Source organism: Mizuhopecten yessoensis, unplaced genomic scaffold (genome assembly GCF_002113885.1).
Source record: "Mizuhopecten yessoensis strain PY_sf001 unplaced genomic scaffold, ASM211388v2 scaffold8079, whole genome shotgun sequence".
Classification (NCBI taxonomy): domain Eukaryota; kingdom Metazoa; phylum Mollusca; class Bivalvia; order Pectinida; family Pectinidae; genus Mizuhopecten; species Mizuhopecten yessoensis.
This window is the reverse complement of record NW_018407368.1, coordinates 81207-96897: the sequence shown is the minus strand read 5'-3', so window position 1 is coordinate 96897 and position 15691 is coordinate 81207. Positions and strand designations below refer to the sequence as shown.

The 15691-nt window shown below is 33.9% G+C and overlaps 1 protein-coding gene across 1 annotated transcript; it reads left to right on the top strand.

The window, feature by feature from the left end:
* Positions 1 to 100: 100 nt before the first annotated feature.
* LOC110454881 lies at positions 101 to 15288 on the top strand. Its single transcript, XM_021504640.1, has 7 exons — positions 101 to 667; positions 6238 to 6267; positions 9636 to 9788; positions 10200 to 10344; positions 10707 to 10892; positions 12712 to 12882; positions 13897 to 15288. Exons 2-7 carry the CDS (start codon positions 6253 to 6255, stop codon positions 14445 to 14447), a joined length of 1221 nt encoding a protein of 406 aa, XP_021360315.1. The 5' UTR covers positions 101 to 667; positions 6238 to 6252; the 3' UTR covers positions 14448 to 15288.
* Positions 15289 to 15691: the final 403 nt, after the last annotated feature.

Here is a 15691-nt window from a genome sequence, read left to right as displayed (position 1 = left end):
ATCTTGTGTATTGATATTGTAATTTGTCCTATTTCGTTAGTGCATGTGTTAGCTGTATAGGTGTATTGCATAATATATTTCGTTTATATCTTGCGTATTGATATTGTAATTTGTCCTATTTCGTCAGTGCATGTGTATGCTGTATAGGTGCACTGCATTATAAATTTCGTTCCTATCGTGTACACGGTGTTTGGTTATGCTTGCTTGGCTGTTTTGAAACTCAATCCCCAACTCATCAGGTATACGAGTAAAACGTGTAGCTGGCCACTGTAACAGAGTTACACGCATACGATATCATGTTGTGTTATAATTGTACAGGTATATTACAAAAGGTAGCCATTGCTTATATACCGGACTACAAGTCTTAAGAGTGAGTGACTGGACTACTGCGATACAACTAAGTTACAATGGATATTACCATACACAGATAGAAATAACAGTAACATATAATATGTAACCTTACTAGCAAACTAACCAGAGGAAAAGAACACTTACCAGTGCATGTGTTTATTGGTGGTCTGACTTCCTGGTTGTTATTGATAGGGCAATAAGGAGAACTGGGATTCTTAACGGAGATATCTAGGACATATGTCCTGAAATGGTGGTGTCTTAACAAATGTTTGAATCTGTTGTTGGAGTTGTAAGCTGAGAGATACATAATTATCAGGTAAGTTAGTCTCATCAGTACTAATATTTATATGTCGAGGCATATCTAATGTGTATTTGTATGTCGCGTTATATGATAATGCTATTTATTTGTATGTCGCGTTATATGCTACTGCTATTTATTTGTATGTCAGGGTATATCTTCCTGCTAATTATTTGTATGGCAGGGTATATCTTCCTGATATTTATTTGTATGGCAGGGGATATCTTACTGATATTTATCTCTATGTCAAGGTATATTTTCCTGATATTTATTTGTATGGCAGGGCATATCTTCCTGATATTTATTTGTATGTCAAGGTATATCTTCCTGACATTTATTTGTATGTCAGGGTATATCTTACTGCTATTTATTTGTATGTCAGGGTATATCTTACTGCTATTTATTTGTGTGTCGAGGTACATCTTCCTGACATTTATTTGTATGTCAGGGTATATCTCACTGATATTTATTTGTTTGGCAGGGTATATTTCACTGATATTTATTTGTATGGCAGGGTATATCTTACTGATATTTATCTCTATGTCAAGGTATATTTTACTGATATTTATTTGTATGGCAGGGTATATCTTACTGCTATTTATTTGTATGTCAGGGTATATCTTACTGCTATTTATTTGTGTGTCGAGGTACATCTTCCTGACATTTATTTGTATGTCAGGGTATATCTCACTGATATTTATTTGAATGTCGAGACATAACTTACTGTTGTGTATTTGTATGTCGAGATAAGCTTACTGCTATTTATTTGTATGTCGAGGTATATCTTACTGATATTTATTTGTATGACGAGGTATATACTAATGTTTTTTATTTGAATGTTAAGATAATCTTACTGTTTTCTATCTGTGAGAAGATGTATATCTTATTGCTATTTAATTTTATGTCAAGGTATATCTTACTGATATTTATTTGTATGTCGAGGTATATCTTACTGATATTAATTTGTTTGTCAAGGTATATCTTACTGGTTTTTTTGTTTATATGTCGAGATAATCCTACTATTTTCTATCTGTAAATCGAGATAATCTAATTGTTTTCTATCTGTAAATCTAGGTATTTCTTATTGATATTAATTATTATGTCGATGTTTATCTTATTGCTATTTTTTTGTATGTTTTGATATATCTTTCTGATATTTATTTGAATGTCGAGGTATATTTTACTGATTTTATTTCTATGTCAAGGTATATCTAACTGTTATTTATTGGTATGTCGAGGTATATCTTACCGATATTTATTTCTATGTCAAGGTATATCTTACTGTTTTTATTTCTATGTCAAGGTATATCTAACTGATATTTATTTGTATGTCAAGGTATATCTAACTGATATTTATTTGTTTGTCAAGGTATATCTAACTGTAATTTATTTGTATGTCGAGGTATATCTTACTGATATTTATTGTATGTCGAGGTATATCTTACTGATATTTATTTGTATGTCGAGGTATATCTTTCTGATATTTATTTGAATGTCGAGGTATCTCTTACTGTTATTTATTTTGATGTCGATGTAGATCTTACTGTTGTTCCCAGGACACAACTAAACCCTTTTACTAAAGTAAACTTTCGATTCCTACGACACGTTTCGTCTATTTTTCAATGTTAGTCGGATCTTAAACGTGGTCAATAGCTCTTATTTTATATATTGTCTACAGTACTTATTTAAGTGATTTTATTTGATCAGAAATAGTCAGTGCTCATTTAATATGCTTACAAGTTACCTTAAGTTCCATAAACAAACACCGGAATATCGGAACTAAATGTTAAGAAAGGAGAAACAACCGAAATAGCCCAGACTGACCTGGAAAAAGCAAACGTATCAGCGGATTTCTTCTCAAGCGTATTTACAGTCGAACCGCAAAATGATATACCTGTTCTAAATAATTACACCATACGAAGTCCATTTAGAGTTACTAAAATAACAAAGAAGGAAGTGCTAAATGAACTGAAAACCTTAAACCCGTCAAAAAACGCCGGAACCAGACAACATTCACCCTAAAGTTTTAATGGAATCAGTGGAAATAATTAAAACACCTTCATGTGAAATTTTCAAAAAGTCACACGAAAATGGAGAACTTTCGGTCACCTGGAAGGAGGGGCAGATAACAGCAATTCAAAAAAATGGGGAGAAGAAAACGCCAGGGAACTATAGACCAGTAAGTCTCACCAGTATGATATGTAAAATCATGGAGAAAATTATAAGAACAAGAATAATGGACCACTTGGAGAAAATGATTTATTAAATACGCACCAATACGGGCTTGTCAAAGCAAGATCGACGATACTACAACTACTAAAGGTCATTGATAACTGGACGAAAAAACTCGACCAAGGAGGATCAATCCAAACTGTGTATCTAGATTTCATGAAGGCATTTGATACTGTACCACATAAGCGCATAATAGCTAAATTACATTCATACGGACTTTCACCTGAAATTATAAATTGGGTGAAATGTTTTATATCAAATAGGAAACAAAGGGTATCAGTAAATGGCAAAGCATCAAAATGGATGGAATAAACCAGTGTAATCCCTCAGGGCAGTGTCCTCGGGTCATCATTGTTCATTGACCATCAATAACCTACCAGAACTGATAAAATCATCAACATTTTTATTCGCGGATGACATTAAAATGTATAATCACAGCGAAAATATCAACCTACAGGAAAACCTGGACGAGCTCCGAAAATGGTCAGATACATGGCTACTGAAATTCCATCCGGACAAATGCAAAGTACTTACCCTAGGAAAAAATATCAATACCACGCCGCTATACTTGTATAAAGACACCGATGAAGGGAGAATCAATGTGATACTAGAAAACATTAACAAAGAAAATGATCTCGGAGTAATTACAAACAACAAACTTAAATTTACTGATCATATACATGAATCGGTCAACAAGGTAAATAGGATAATGGGGACAATAAGAAGAACATATACATATTTAGATGCAACATTTTTTTGTCTCTTGTATAAAGCGATCGTGAGACCACATCTGGAATACGGAGCTTGCATTTGGAATCCATACGTTCAATAGGACATTAACGAAATTGAAAATGTGCAGAGGAGAGCAACAAAACAAATACCAGGAATGAAAGAACTAAGTTATCAAGCCAGTTTAAAGGTACTAACATTACCAACGTAAAAACACAGAAGATTACGAGGGGATATGGTACAAGTTTACAAATTGTCACACGGATGCTATGACACTTCTGTAACGGAAGGGTTTTTAAATATAAACGATAACAAACGAACATGAAGTCATAGCCTTCCACTTGGAAAAGGAGTGTGTAAATTAAACTTAAAAAAGTATGCCATTGAAAAAAGAGTAGTCAACCATTGGAACCCACTGCCAAACCACGTCGTCACATCACTAACACTAAAAACGTTTGAAGCCCGACTGGATAAGCACTGGGGAAAACCAGAATGCTATCATAACCATGAAATTGATAATAATGAAATATTAACTGTCGGGGTGTCAGCTTAGAGTCTGACGATACACCTGATCTGGATATATAGGCATATGCCTGCGTCAAGTACTATTATATTATTATATATTATATTATAAACTGATGATTCATGCAGATAAAGTTGAGGTCACCAATATTTTATGACTATACTGTTTACACTGTTATTGACATGATGTTCAGCTAGACAAACGTCAATCTAAGGTTAGAAATGCATTCAATGAATACTATAAATACAACTAGCAGTATAGTTCTGCAGGGGCTGCATGCTTTATCAGACACTAAATACTAGTTGCTTGCTTCCTGCCTTGTTAATTCTCTGTATATAAGGAGTTCTGTTTTGCGATGGGACCATACTTGGGACCTCTTTTTCCCCCATTAAACGTTACAGCACACACACTGTGTCACCCATCCGGTACCGTTTGTACTTCACATGAGGTATTGGAGTTGTGTTGCCAGGCGTCACAACGCTTTCACTGAGTGTCCATGCTGTGACTGATTTGGTCATTGAAACTCGGCCATCTTTTGGGAAGGTTGCATAATATATAAACACTCGACCAGATTCGCCCATTAAATCAAACTTTAACTAGATTTCACTTAAGCATATACTATCATTATTGCTTTCCGTTTCATGTCTCTTGTATCCTGCATGCAGCGCACCAATCATTAATTGTTTAACATAGCACAACGTTGTAGTGTATATATGACACACTTCAGGAATACTCAGGCGTTGATGACTCCTCATTTCTTACATAATTCAAAACTTATAAAAACTTATATATATATATATGAGTGATAAGTATTAATTCAGATGAATGTTGTGAAGTTAAAGTACAATGTGACAATTTGATGCTGTCTCTTAAGATGGGTTCCCATGCGTTACGGTTTTTCTTCTTTAAAAACACATTAATTTGTAAAATATTCTTCCTAGGATTATCACCAATATATGGCTCGTCAAGTTTCGATTGTGTCATTATATCATACAGTTAAGATAATGTATATCATACAGTTAATATAATAATATAATACAGTTAATATAATACATATCATACAGTTAATATAATACATATCATACAGTTAATATAATATATAACATACAGTTAATATAATACATAACATACAGTTGATATAATACATATAAAATAGTTAATATAATACATATGAAATAGTTAATATAATACATATTATACAGTTGATATAATACATATCATACAGTTAATATAATACATACCATACAGTTGAGATAATACATAACATACAGTTGATATAATACATATCATACAGTTAATATAATACATATAATACAGTTAATATAATACATATCATACAGTTAATATAATACATATCATACAGTTGATATAATACATATAACACAGTTGATATAATACATATCATACAGTTGATATAATACATATCATACAGTTAATATAATACATAAAATACAGTTAATATAATACATATTATACAGTTAATATAATATATATCATACAGTTAATATAGTACATATAATACAGTATAAAAAATACATATCATACGGTTAATATAAAACATATCTCTTAAAACATTAAAAATAAAATGCATGTAAGTTTTACCAAAAAGATATTGAACATTAGCGGAAATCAAACTAACATGGTTTGCATTTTGAAAGGAGTATGTTGAAATGATCTATCACAAACAATATATTGAATATTTATTACCAATCCCTATGGAATAAGCTGATAGGAAACAACAAATATCTTAATTCTCTGATCTCCCATCTTCCTTTGATACACATGCAAGCAAAGTGTACCGCTATGTATAGTGCTAAATAATATGCACGTTTGAGGCAATTTTTCCATCAGTGATAAGAGTCGTGAAAATATGGAACGTATTTAATTGTTATCAATTTTGTTGGCCCAGATGTTAGCACGCTGAGTCGTACATGATCTCCATTATATTATGTTTCTTTGTTTAATTGGGAAATAAACTGGAATACTTTTTAGTTGAGGTACGGCAGTTAGGTCCACCTTCAATTATAGCTAACGGGTAAATAGTCCTGAATATCCATTTGAAATTGATATACATTACATATTTTGACATTGTTATCTTTTTCAGGTTATCCGGGATTCCATGATGGACTATGAGGTAATGTATGTATGTAGTAGATAATACTACAAGGAAGTGTTTCCAAAATAATTGTATGCCTTGCTTTAATATAATCATTTAGTGATCTTTCTCTTCGGAATGGCAATATTGTTCAAAATTTGTGATTGAAATCAGAAATCATTAGTACATTAATGCCGTTACAGTATAAAGGTTAATAATTTCTTTTTATTTGTGAAACGTCAGTTCGGTACTAGTTATTCTTTCTGTGATAGCAGTTCGCACTAAAGTATATCATTTTCCTTGTGTGCTTGCACTGGTAGATTTTGTGATTGTGTGTTGACGCTGTGGTATATTTTGTCATTGTTATTTATGCTGTGGTAAATGTTGTCATTGGGTGTTGATGTTGTGGCATATTTTGTCACTCTGTATTTATGCTGTGGTATATTTTGACCTTTTGTATTTATGCTGTGGTTTATTTTGTCATTGTATATATATGTTGTGGTATATTTTGTCCTTTTGTATTTATGCTGTGGTATATTTTGTCCTTTTGTATTGATGTTGTGGTATATTTGTCATTGGGTGTTGTTGTTGTGGTATATTTTGTCACTGTGTATTTATGCTGTGGTTTATTTTGTCATTGTATATATATGTTGTGGTATATTTTGTCCTTTTGTATTGATGCTGTGGTCACTGTGTGTTGATGCTGTTCAATATTTTGATCATTGTGTATTTATGATGTGGTATAGTTTGTCCCTGTGTGTTGATGCTGTTCAATATTTTGTCCTGATGTATTTATGATGTGGTATAGTTTGTCATTGTGTGCTGACGCTGTGATATAATTTTGCAATTGTGTGTTGATGCTGTTTAATATTTTGTCCTGATGTATTTATGATGTGGTATCGTTTGTCCCTGTGTGTTGATGCTATTCAATATTTTGTCCTGGTGTTTTTTTGATGTGGTATAGTTTGGCCCTGTGTGTTGATGCTGTGGTATAGTTTGTCATTGTGTGTTGACGCTGTGGTATAGTTTGTCATTGTGTGTTGACATTGTGGTATATTTGTCATTGTGTGTTGACGTTGTGGTATATTTTGTCACTGTGTGTTGATGCTGTTCAATATTTTGTCCTGGTGTATTTATGATGTGGTATAGTTTGTCATTGTGTGCTGACGCTGTGATATAATTTTGTAATTGTGTGTTGATGCTGTGGTTTATCTGATCATTGTGTGTTGATGCTGTGGTTTATTTGTCATAGTGTGTTGACGCTGTGGTATAGTTTGTCATTGTGTGTTGACGTTGTGGTATATTTGTCATTGTGTGTTGACGCTGTGGTATAGTTTGTCATTGTGTGTTGACGTTGTGGTATATTTGTCATTGTGTGTTGACGTTGTGGTATATTTTGTCATTGTGTGTTGACGTTGTGGTATATTTGTCATTGTGTGTTGACGTTGTGGTATAGTTTGTCATTGTGTGTTGACGTTGTGGTATATTTGTCAATGTGTGTTGACGCTATGGTATATTTTGTCATTGTGTGTTGACGCTGTGGTATAGTTTGTCATTGTGTGTTGACGTTGTGGTATATTTGTCATTGTGTGTTGACGCTATGGTATATTTTGTCATTGTGTGTTGACGCTGTGGTATAGTTTGTCATTGTGTGTTCACGTTGTGGTATAGTTTGTCAATGTGTGTTGACGTTGTGGTATATTTGTCAATGTGTGTTGACGCTATGGTATATTTCGTCATTGTGTGTTGACGCTGTGGTACATTTGTCATTGTGTGTTGACGGTGTGGTATATTTGTCATTGTGTGTTGACGTTGTGGTATAGTTTGTCATTGTGTGTTGACGTTGTGGTATATTTTATCATTGAGTGTTGACGCTATGGTATATTTTGTCATTGTGTGTTGACGCTGTGGTATATTTGTCATTGTGTGTTGACGTTTTGGTATATTTGTCATTGTGTGTTGACGCTGTGGTATATTTGTCATTGTGTGTTGACGTTGTGGTATATTTGTCATAGTGTGTTGACGTTGTGGTATATTTTATCATTGTGTGTTGACGCTGTGGTATATTTGTCATTGTGTGTTGACGTTGTGGTATATTTGTCATTGTGTGTTGACGCTGTGGTATATTTTGTCTTTTATTGTTATTGCTGTATTTTGTTCTCAGTTGTTGACTCTGGTATTTGTTATCTCTATTTCATATATAAATAGCTTTTTGGTCGTTTAGTAAATGTATTAAATGTTTTTTCAAAGTTCTGCCTAAAATTAAATTTGATTTGTCATTATTGTACATGGGCTGTATTAATTGTAACCAACATCCTTAAGCCAAACTAAAATTCAGGATCTTTTTAGCGTTAATGAAGTATAAGTCAGAGTTGCACTCGTCTTACACAATTAAGTTTGGTTAATCTCATTGCTCAATTTAACTTAAATCGCAAACGGGTTTTACACATGTAGCATTTTAATCAAGCCTTTATCACGAAATGTTTGTGTTTTGTAAAGTTTGACTGTGGTGTAATCTTTATTTTTCCCATCGCAACGATGCAATGTTTCTCCGTAGTTATGCAGAGCCCCCTGTTATCATTCTAACGGCCATATTACTCGAGAGAATTTCACGACACTTCACTGGCTTGTTTGCAGATGTCTTATCTAAACTCATTATTACAGAGTCACTATTTCCTGATCGGGTTTCATAAAATTTCACATGTATTCTTGCACTACTTGCAAAAATCAACGTCGCTTTTACTAAAAATAAAATTGCACCGTCACACTCATTCTGATCACTATCACCGTTGTATTTATCGACAAAGTTTCATGAAACATTTTGATTGAAGTAATCTGTAAAGGTCCAAAAAGGTTATCGTTACTAAACCTCTCAAACTCTTTTCAAAGCAAACACAAATCATTATTTTCTGAACAGAATATTTGTAATTTTTCTTTCAATCTAAACAATATATAAAGGTTCCCAAACGAGAGGTGGTTGTTTATCATGTTTATCTAACTCGAGTTAGTTCAATTAATTTACAAGAGTTAGACAAACATGGCTATCAACCATCACGAATTTAGGGGCCTTTTTTCTCCCACAACGTCCATATAATAGCATACCTAGAAAAACCTTATGTTTCTCTTAGGAATACCTTATTCCTGTTGATGATCGGGGAAACAGTGTTATGAACTATGACGTCACAATTGCAGATGACGTCGCAAAGCATTGTTACTTAATGTCATAATTAGAAGATTGAGCAATGAAATCACGTCCAGGGTGTTATCCACTGGCAGGTAATCAAACATGTTTATCAACTCCTAGAAGGTTTATCCAATGAGTCATGAGTGAGGACACCTACAGTGTTTGTGGGATAAATATGTGTGCCTGTTACTTTAAATTCATTACATGATTTATTATTGTTCAGGTCAAAACTCGATTTCCATACGAATATGACGAAAACAATGGCCTCAACGGTCCAAAGCTTCTGAAAAAGTACCGTGACCGATTTCCGTTGCTAGCTATCGTCACAGAGGGTGACTATGGAAAGACTGTATTTGATGACTTCTCTGATGAGCAGGTACATTTTGTTAACCCCCTTTTAAAAAGCTCGTTGTTTCAGTTCTTTTTCGTTTTAGGTTAAATGTATTAATCAAAACATCAACAGTTTCATGTATTGGGCTTAACCAGACAATTGCATTGAACACGTTGATCGTGTTACGCAAAAATATATGTCGATTAAATGTTGAAATGATTTTGTTCGTTGAAACCCCGACAGATTTCTAATATTTATCATCTTGACAGTAGATAGTATATTTTCTTCCATTGATATTTCTGTACTTTTTAAAGTGAAAGTGTGATACTGTTTGATATTCTCTGTATTTAATTTGTGCAGCATTTTATGCTGATGTGTGTGATGCAAATTGCAGTGGATATAGTATGATATTGCAAATATTGGCCAATTGTCATTATCAGCTACTGTGCTTTGTAGGTGTACCGAATTCAGGCGTATACACGTCAGCGACGTGTAGTTGTCAAGGAGACACGTGTCAAACAAGACCCACTCAAGTGTAACTACCTTTCCTTCCCTGTAGACTCACCATACACATTCTGCGTGATAAAAAGCAGAAATAACTGTAAGTTCCAATCAATGCATCTGTTTGCGAAATATCATTTCAGTGTCACTTAAAATGAGATAAAAAAAATCCTAACACTCTCTTGATGTTATACCCATTACAAAGCGAGTTGTGAAAGAGTAACAATTATTATCTTTGCTACAGCGATTCTTTTTCACTTCAGATATAATAACATAAATGTGGACAGATATTATTCCAATAATACCGAAATTAGCGTACGTACTAGTACCAGTTTTTGCAAATATCCATGCATTGCAACACACATTATATTGTTTGTATTCTTAACCACCGGCAAATATATATTTCCAAGATGAGTGACTAACTCCCTACCGATATAGCAAATTGCATGTTATATTTTGCAGGTACCGAGCCAATGAGCTTCAGTGACATTTTAAAAGAATACACGTGCCCAGTCATGGTCAAGTTTTCCCCCAGGTGCAAATACGTCAAAATCAACGAGATGTTGGACCACACAGAGAGAATCGCTAGTCTGTTAATAATTTCTGAATACGAAGAAAATTTCTTTACAGGAAATTGCCTTGACAAGGGTACGAAATACAAACATTGTAACTCTCACATCTAAAGACATGAGCATTACCTAAGCAATCTTATTTTTCCATTTCTCAAATGTCACGCCATAATATATAAGTATAACAAAGTGCAATAAATTCTAAATAACAAGCCGCGAGTAAAATTTTCAGTTTTAGTAAGGAACCCCAGTTTATTTTTCGAAGTCAGGCTTATGCCCGAATTCCGGTTTATCTACGAAACCACTTGAACAGTTTAGTTGCATATATCCTGTTCCATAGCTGTTCTATATTCAAAGCTATTGTAACATATTTCTTGCATCGACTTACAAGTTAATAATGTCCAAATTATTTTTAAAAACATGGACATAATCTGATATGTCAACAATATTTGTGATAATGTTTCCGAACCTATTTGTACGTATGTAGTTATTGGATGTTTTAGAGTATATACTGCAGTAAAATGGCTGCAAATAGTCCCTCGTTTCATTGGTTACCTCGCATACTGGCACTGAAGCGCATTAGTTGATGTGTTGTGTTTTATAGGTAACTTACGAATTCACGAATTATAGTATCGTACCTCATCGCCTAGCCTTTCAATACCAGCAATTCTAAACACTAAAAAACTTCTCTATAAAAACAGAAGCTTGGATATGACAATAGTTAACAACCCATTATTCCGTCTTTGCTTATTGCAGAGTTATCTTCTCTTGGGAGCAGGTATTGATTGTTACGTCATTTGTTTGTGTGAGAAAATTACGTCGTTTTCTCAAAAATTGATGACGTTACTTTCACAAACAAGTGACGTAACAATCAATAACTGCTCCCAAGAGAAGATAACTCTGCAATACGCAAAGACGGAATATGACCCTAGTCGCCAATCAACACTTTGTTTCATACCATCAACCCGAAATACTTTACATTGGCCGTGGAAATTTCACTAGCATTAAAACTGCGATATGTATAAATGTAACCTTCACGTCATCGTAGCAGGATTTATTGCATCTTCGGTAAACGGTTCCTTAGTAGTTAACACTATTTGATTTTTTCTTTATTTTTTGTAGTTTTTGTTTCCTCCTTAAGTTACGATATATCTCTCTCAACTCAATCATGCGTGTACGAGATTAGCGTTAGGACTTTCATTATTCACTTAATCTAACTTTATTTAAAAGGTGGTTTTATTGTGACATAGATTATCTATAATCATCGTAATTGTACTGTTTAGTTTACAAATGCATACTGAAGTTATTGTCGCTTGAAAAGTAATATCGTATTCATAGGTATACGCTCTGTCATTATTGTTTTGGAAACAGAGAAATCTATAAAACCAAAATTCCGGAAAAACACGAAATCCTGAAATCTTCTGTCAAATTTACAGAAATGCAATTCATTTCCACAAAGTTTCCATTTTAGTCCTAGTCGCTACAACTGATCTGCTATCTCTGAACACTAATTTTAAGACCAAAAAAAATATAAATAAATGAATATAAGTAAACCGATTTCAACATATCTTTTTACATAACAATTACATTTTGCCATTTTATTTAATGTGAAAGTACAACAAAACTGCATGAAAATCGTTTAAGATTACCGATCTTAGTCTCAAAATCGCTTTTAGCACCAGCAAATGTGAAAATCCAGGAAAACGTAATTGACGTTTCTGTTGCACATCTAACTGTTCGAGGGGAACGTTTCACTGCCTCCCCTTTACGTAGAAAGAACAAAAAAGGCTATATAGAGAAAAAGGTAGCAATGCAGTTGTGTCTGTGGAAGTGGTCGTACTGCCCGATAGATATGTTCACCTCCGGATCGCACTAACCTTTATTTGTGTTTCTGGTAGGAATTATAAATCCCGGAGTCACATTGGCAGCCCTCAGTCCCCGTATCGTGTATGCCGAGATCACAGGAATACACGGAAAGTCACAAGAAACCTTTAAAAAACATCTAGTTACAATGGAGAGGTTCCTACGAGAAAATGGCGTGACGTTTGACATTAATGCTGGGAACCCAGGTATGGAGAAAATGAATGTAATGGATGCATTCCTATTATTATCCTATAATATATTTTATGATATTGTTCAGTGTTCACATTTGTATATATGTTAACAATTGTACACATTATTGTCTGTAGCATACAATAGAATATATATAAGTAATGACAGCTTGAATCATTAAACTTTAAAGATACAAGGTATTTTTCTTTTTTTTCACATTAACTTCAGTATATTGACTTTAATAGAATCACAGCTTCATTTGTTAATAACTATGAATGAATCCTATCCAGTTGGATATCGAAGTCTATCGTCATACTGTCTTAACCAACATAATGTTGAATTCCGTTAGAAAACAGGACCCAGTTGTTCAAAAGGTGATTAGCGTAATCAGTAACATTGAATTAGTGACAACTTTCTAGATATCAAATGTTTCGTAAAGTGAGTTTACATGCAAAATTTTGAGGTTTTACCTTGAATAGTGACGAAATTGTTAAAGATTGAAAAATGTCGTTAAACAGTGACTAAGCTAACCACCTTTTGAACAACTGGGCCCTGGTAAAGTATACTTGTTTTGACAATCTACGTATTATGCCCTAATGGTGTGGCCAATAAGAGGTCGAATAACCAAATCTCCTAGGAAATTTATGATTCCGTTACCTCTAAGCGATTATGAAAAAGTGTTTTACAATATGAAAATAGTCTTAAACGTTCTCTAGCGTTAAACTGTATCCGTAACAGTATCTGTTACGAACTCAGAATCACAAATCACTCCCTACATAGCTGTACATTAGTATACCACTGAGATGGTGATGGTAAATCCGAAGTGTTGCCTACATGTTGTGTAACTATAACGTTCTTAGAGGACTTCAAACTTTTGTAATTGATCTTTTGGACTTTTCCGATGCAAGCCAATACGGTTACATGTCAGGGAAAGTACCTGACGGAATGTTTCAAGATATATTGATTGTAAACTGCCTGTGTTCTTTGTTAATACTCATAATCACTATTTATATTATTTATTTTATGATAAGCCGTGACAAGGATCACCGAGGAAGGAACAGGAACAGGAAACATGGTACCGGAAGTTTTGACAACCCTGATACCAGAACTGAAAATTAAACCACCACCAAAACTCCCAGCAAGACAAACCAGCGTTCAAGATGATAAACCGGAAAAGATTCAGAACAGAGCTCTACCACCCATCCCAACTGACAATTCAACTCAGAAGGCTGTAGCTGTAGTCAAGCCCTATAGGCCACAACCGCATGAACAGAGTGCCTACTATACTGATCCTTTAGACAGCGAATACACGTACCTGGACGTAGATGATTTGAGAAAGGAAAAGCCGGAAAATCCGGAAGCGATCCGAAAGTCCCTAAAGCACAAAAGTGTATCTGATATCAAAAAATGCATGCTGGAGTTGAAACTTCAGAGGTATGCAAATAGGTTTGAAGAAGAACTCATTGATGGGCCGATGTTCGTAGATTTGACGGAAGATATCCTTAAAGAGGAATTCAAAATGTCCAAGCTAGAGATCGTTAGACTATTAATGTTTATAAGAACAGGCCATATTCCTCGATAAACGACCGTATCCACATTGCTGTCAGGGAAGTGGGGTTACTGAGGGATAGTGGTGATTTCAGTAGCATGTGACCTAACTCAGATTTGACTGAAATGAAAGAGATGGCTTTTACATTTCCAGAACGCCTGACTTTTTTCTCCTTATACTTCCATGTCAATATTTGTATATGCATATTTGCGTTAACCAAATCGCTTTTGGCTTCGAATTACGGTTTTGTTTACACAAATGTATATTATAATTGTTTTTAATGTATCAATTAAGAAATAATGAACGATTACCTTACTGGTAACATTTAGAAAAAAAACGTCCTTTAAGAATATCATGTCTTGGAAGAAATACTTCATGGACGCGAATGGGAGTTGTTTAAATGAATGTTTCATTTAAGTTGATCTGTACATCTGAGGACAGCTTTTAAAATGACAGTATGCAAACAAAGATGTGTTGACATTTGGACAGGATATTCGTTTTTTCTAAAGTATTTTTTTAGAAATGTAATTGTCTCAGTAAGCCATTAAGAAGATTTATAGACTTTTGTCATCTTGACATTGACTAACGTTGGGCGAGGAGACCTATAACTTCGTATGCGAGTTTTGAATTATGGCATAGTTCCATTGTATATTGATTATTACGTATAGGGAATGTTACAGTAGGTGCATGACCTGTACAAAACAACAGGTAAGCTAACAAGTAATATCGTATACATATATATATAGGATCTTACATCAGTTTCCATTTCATAGGAGATTAGAAAAGGAGTCTGAGAACATTTCAATTTAGCGAGCCTCTGGCGAGCTAAAATGAAAAATTCGTGACGAGTTTTATAAATTCCATATGAAATGAAAACGAAAGTAAGAACATTTTTATCACATAATCAAGATTTGCGGCATGTATTCGTGTAAAACGACAATTTTCATGCAACTTTGAAATGTAAAAAGCCGCCGTTTTGACTCCAGTGCGGAAGACATGTCATGTTCTTGTCCTAGGTGTGACGTCACAATTGAAACAATTGAAACTTACAACCAATCACAGGGCTGATAGGTCATATTACATAGGTTAATACGCAAACAAATATGAGATGGGTATATTCACTTAATAACACAGTACATTATGTGATAAATTTATATACACTACATTTCAACTTTGCCTGATACAATAAAGTGTATAATGTGACTAGTGTCTTCAGTTCTCGTTTTTGCACTACTGGAAAAAGCACCTTACTGCAAGTAATGTACAAATGTCAACAA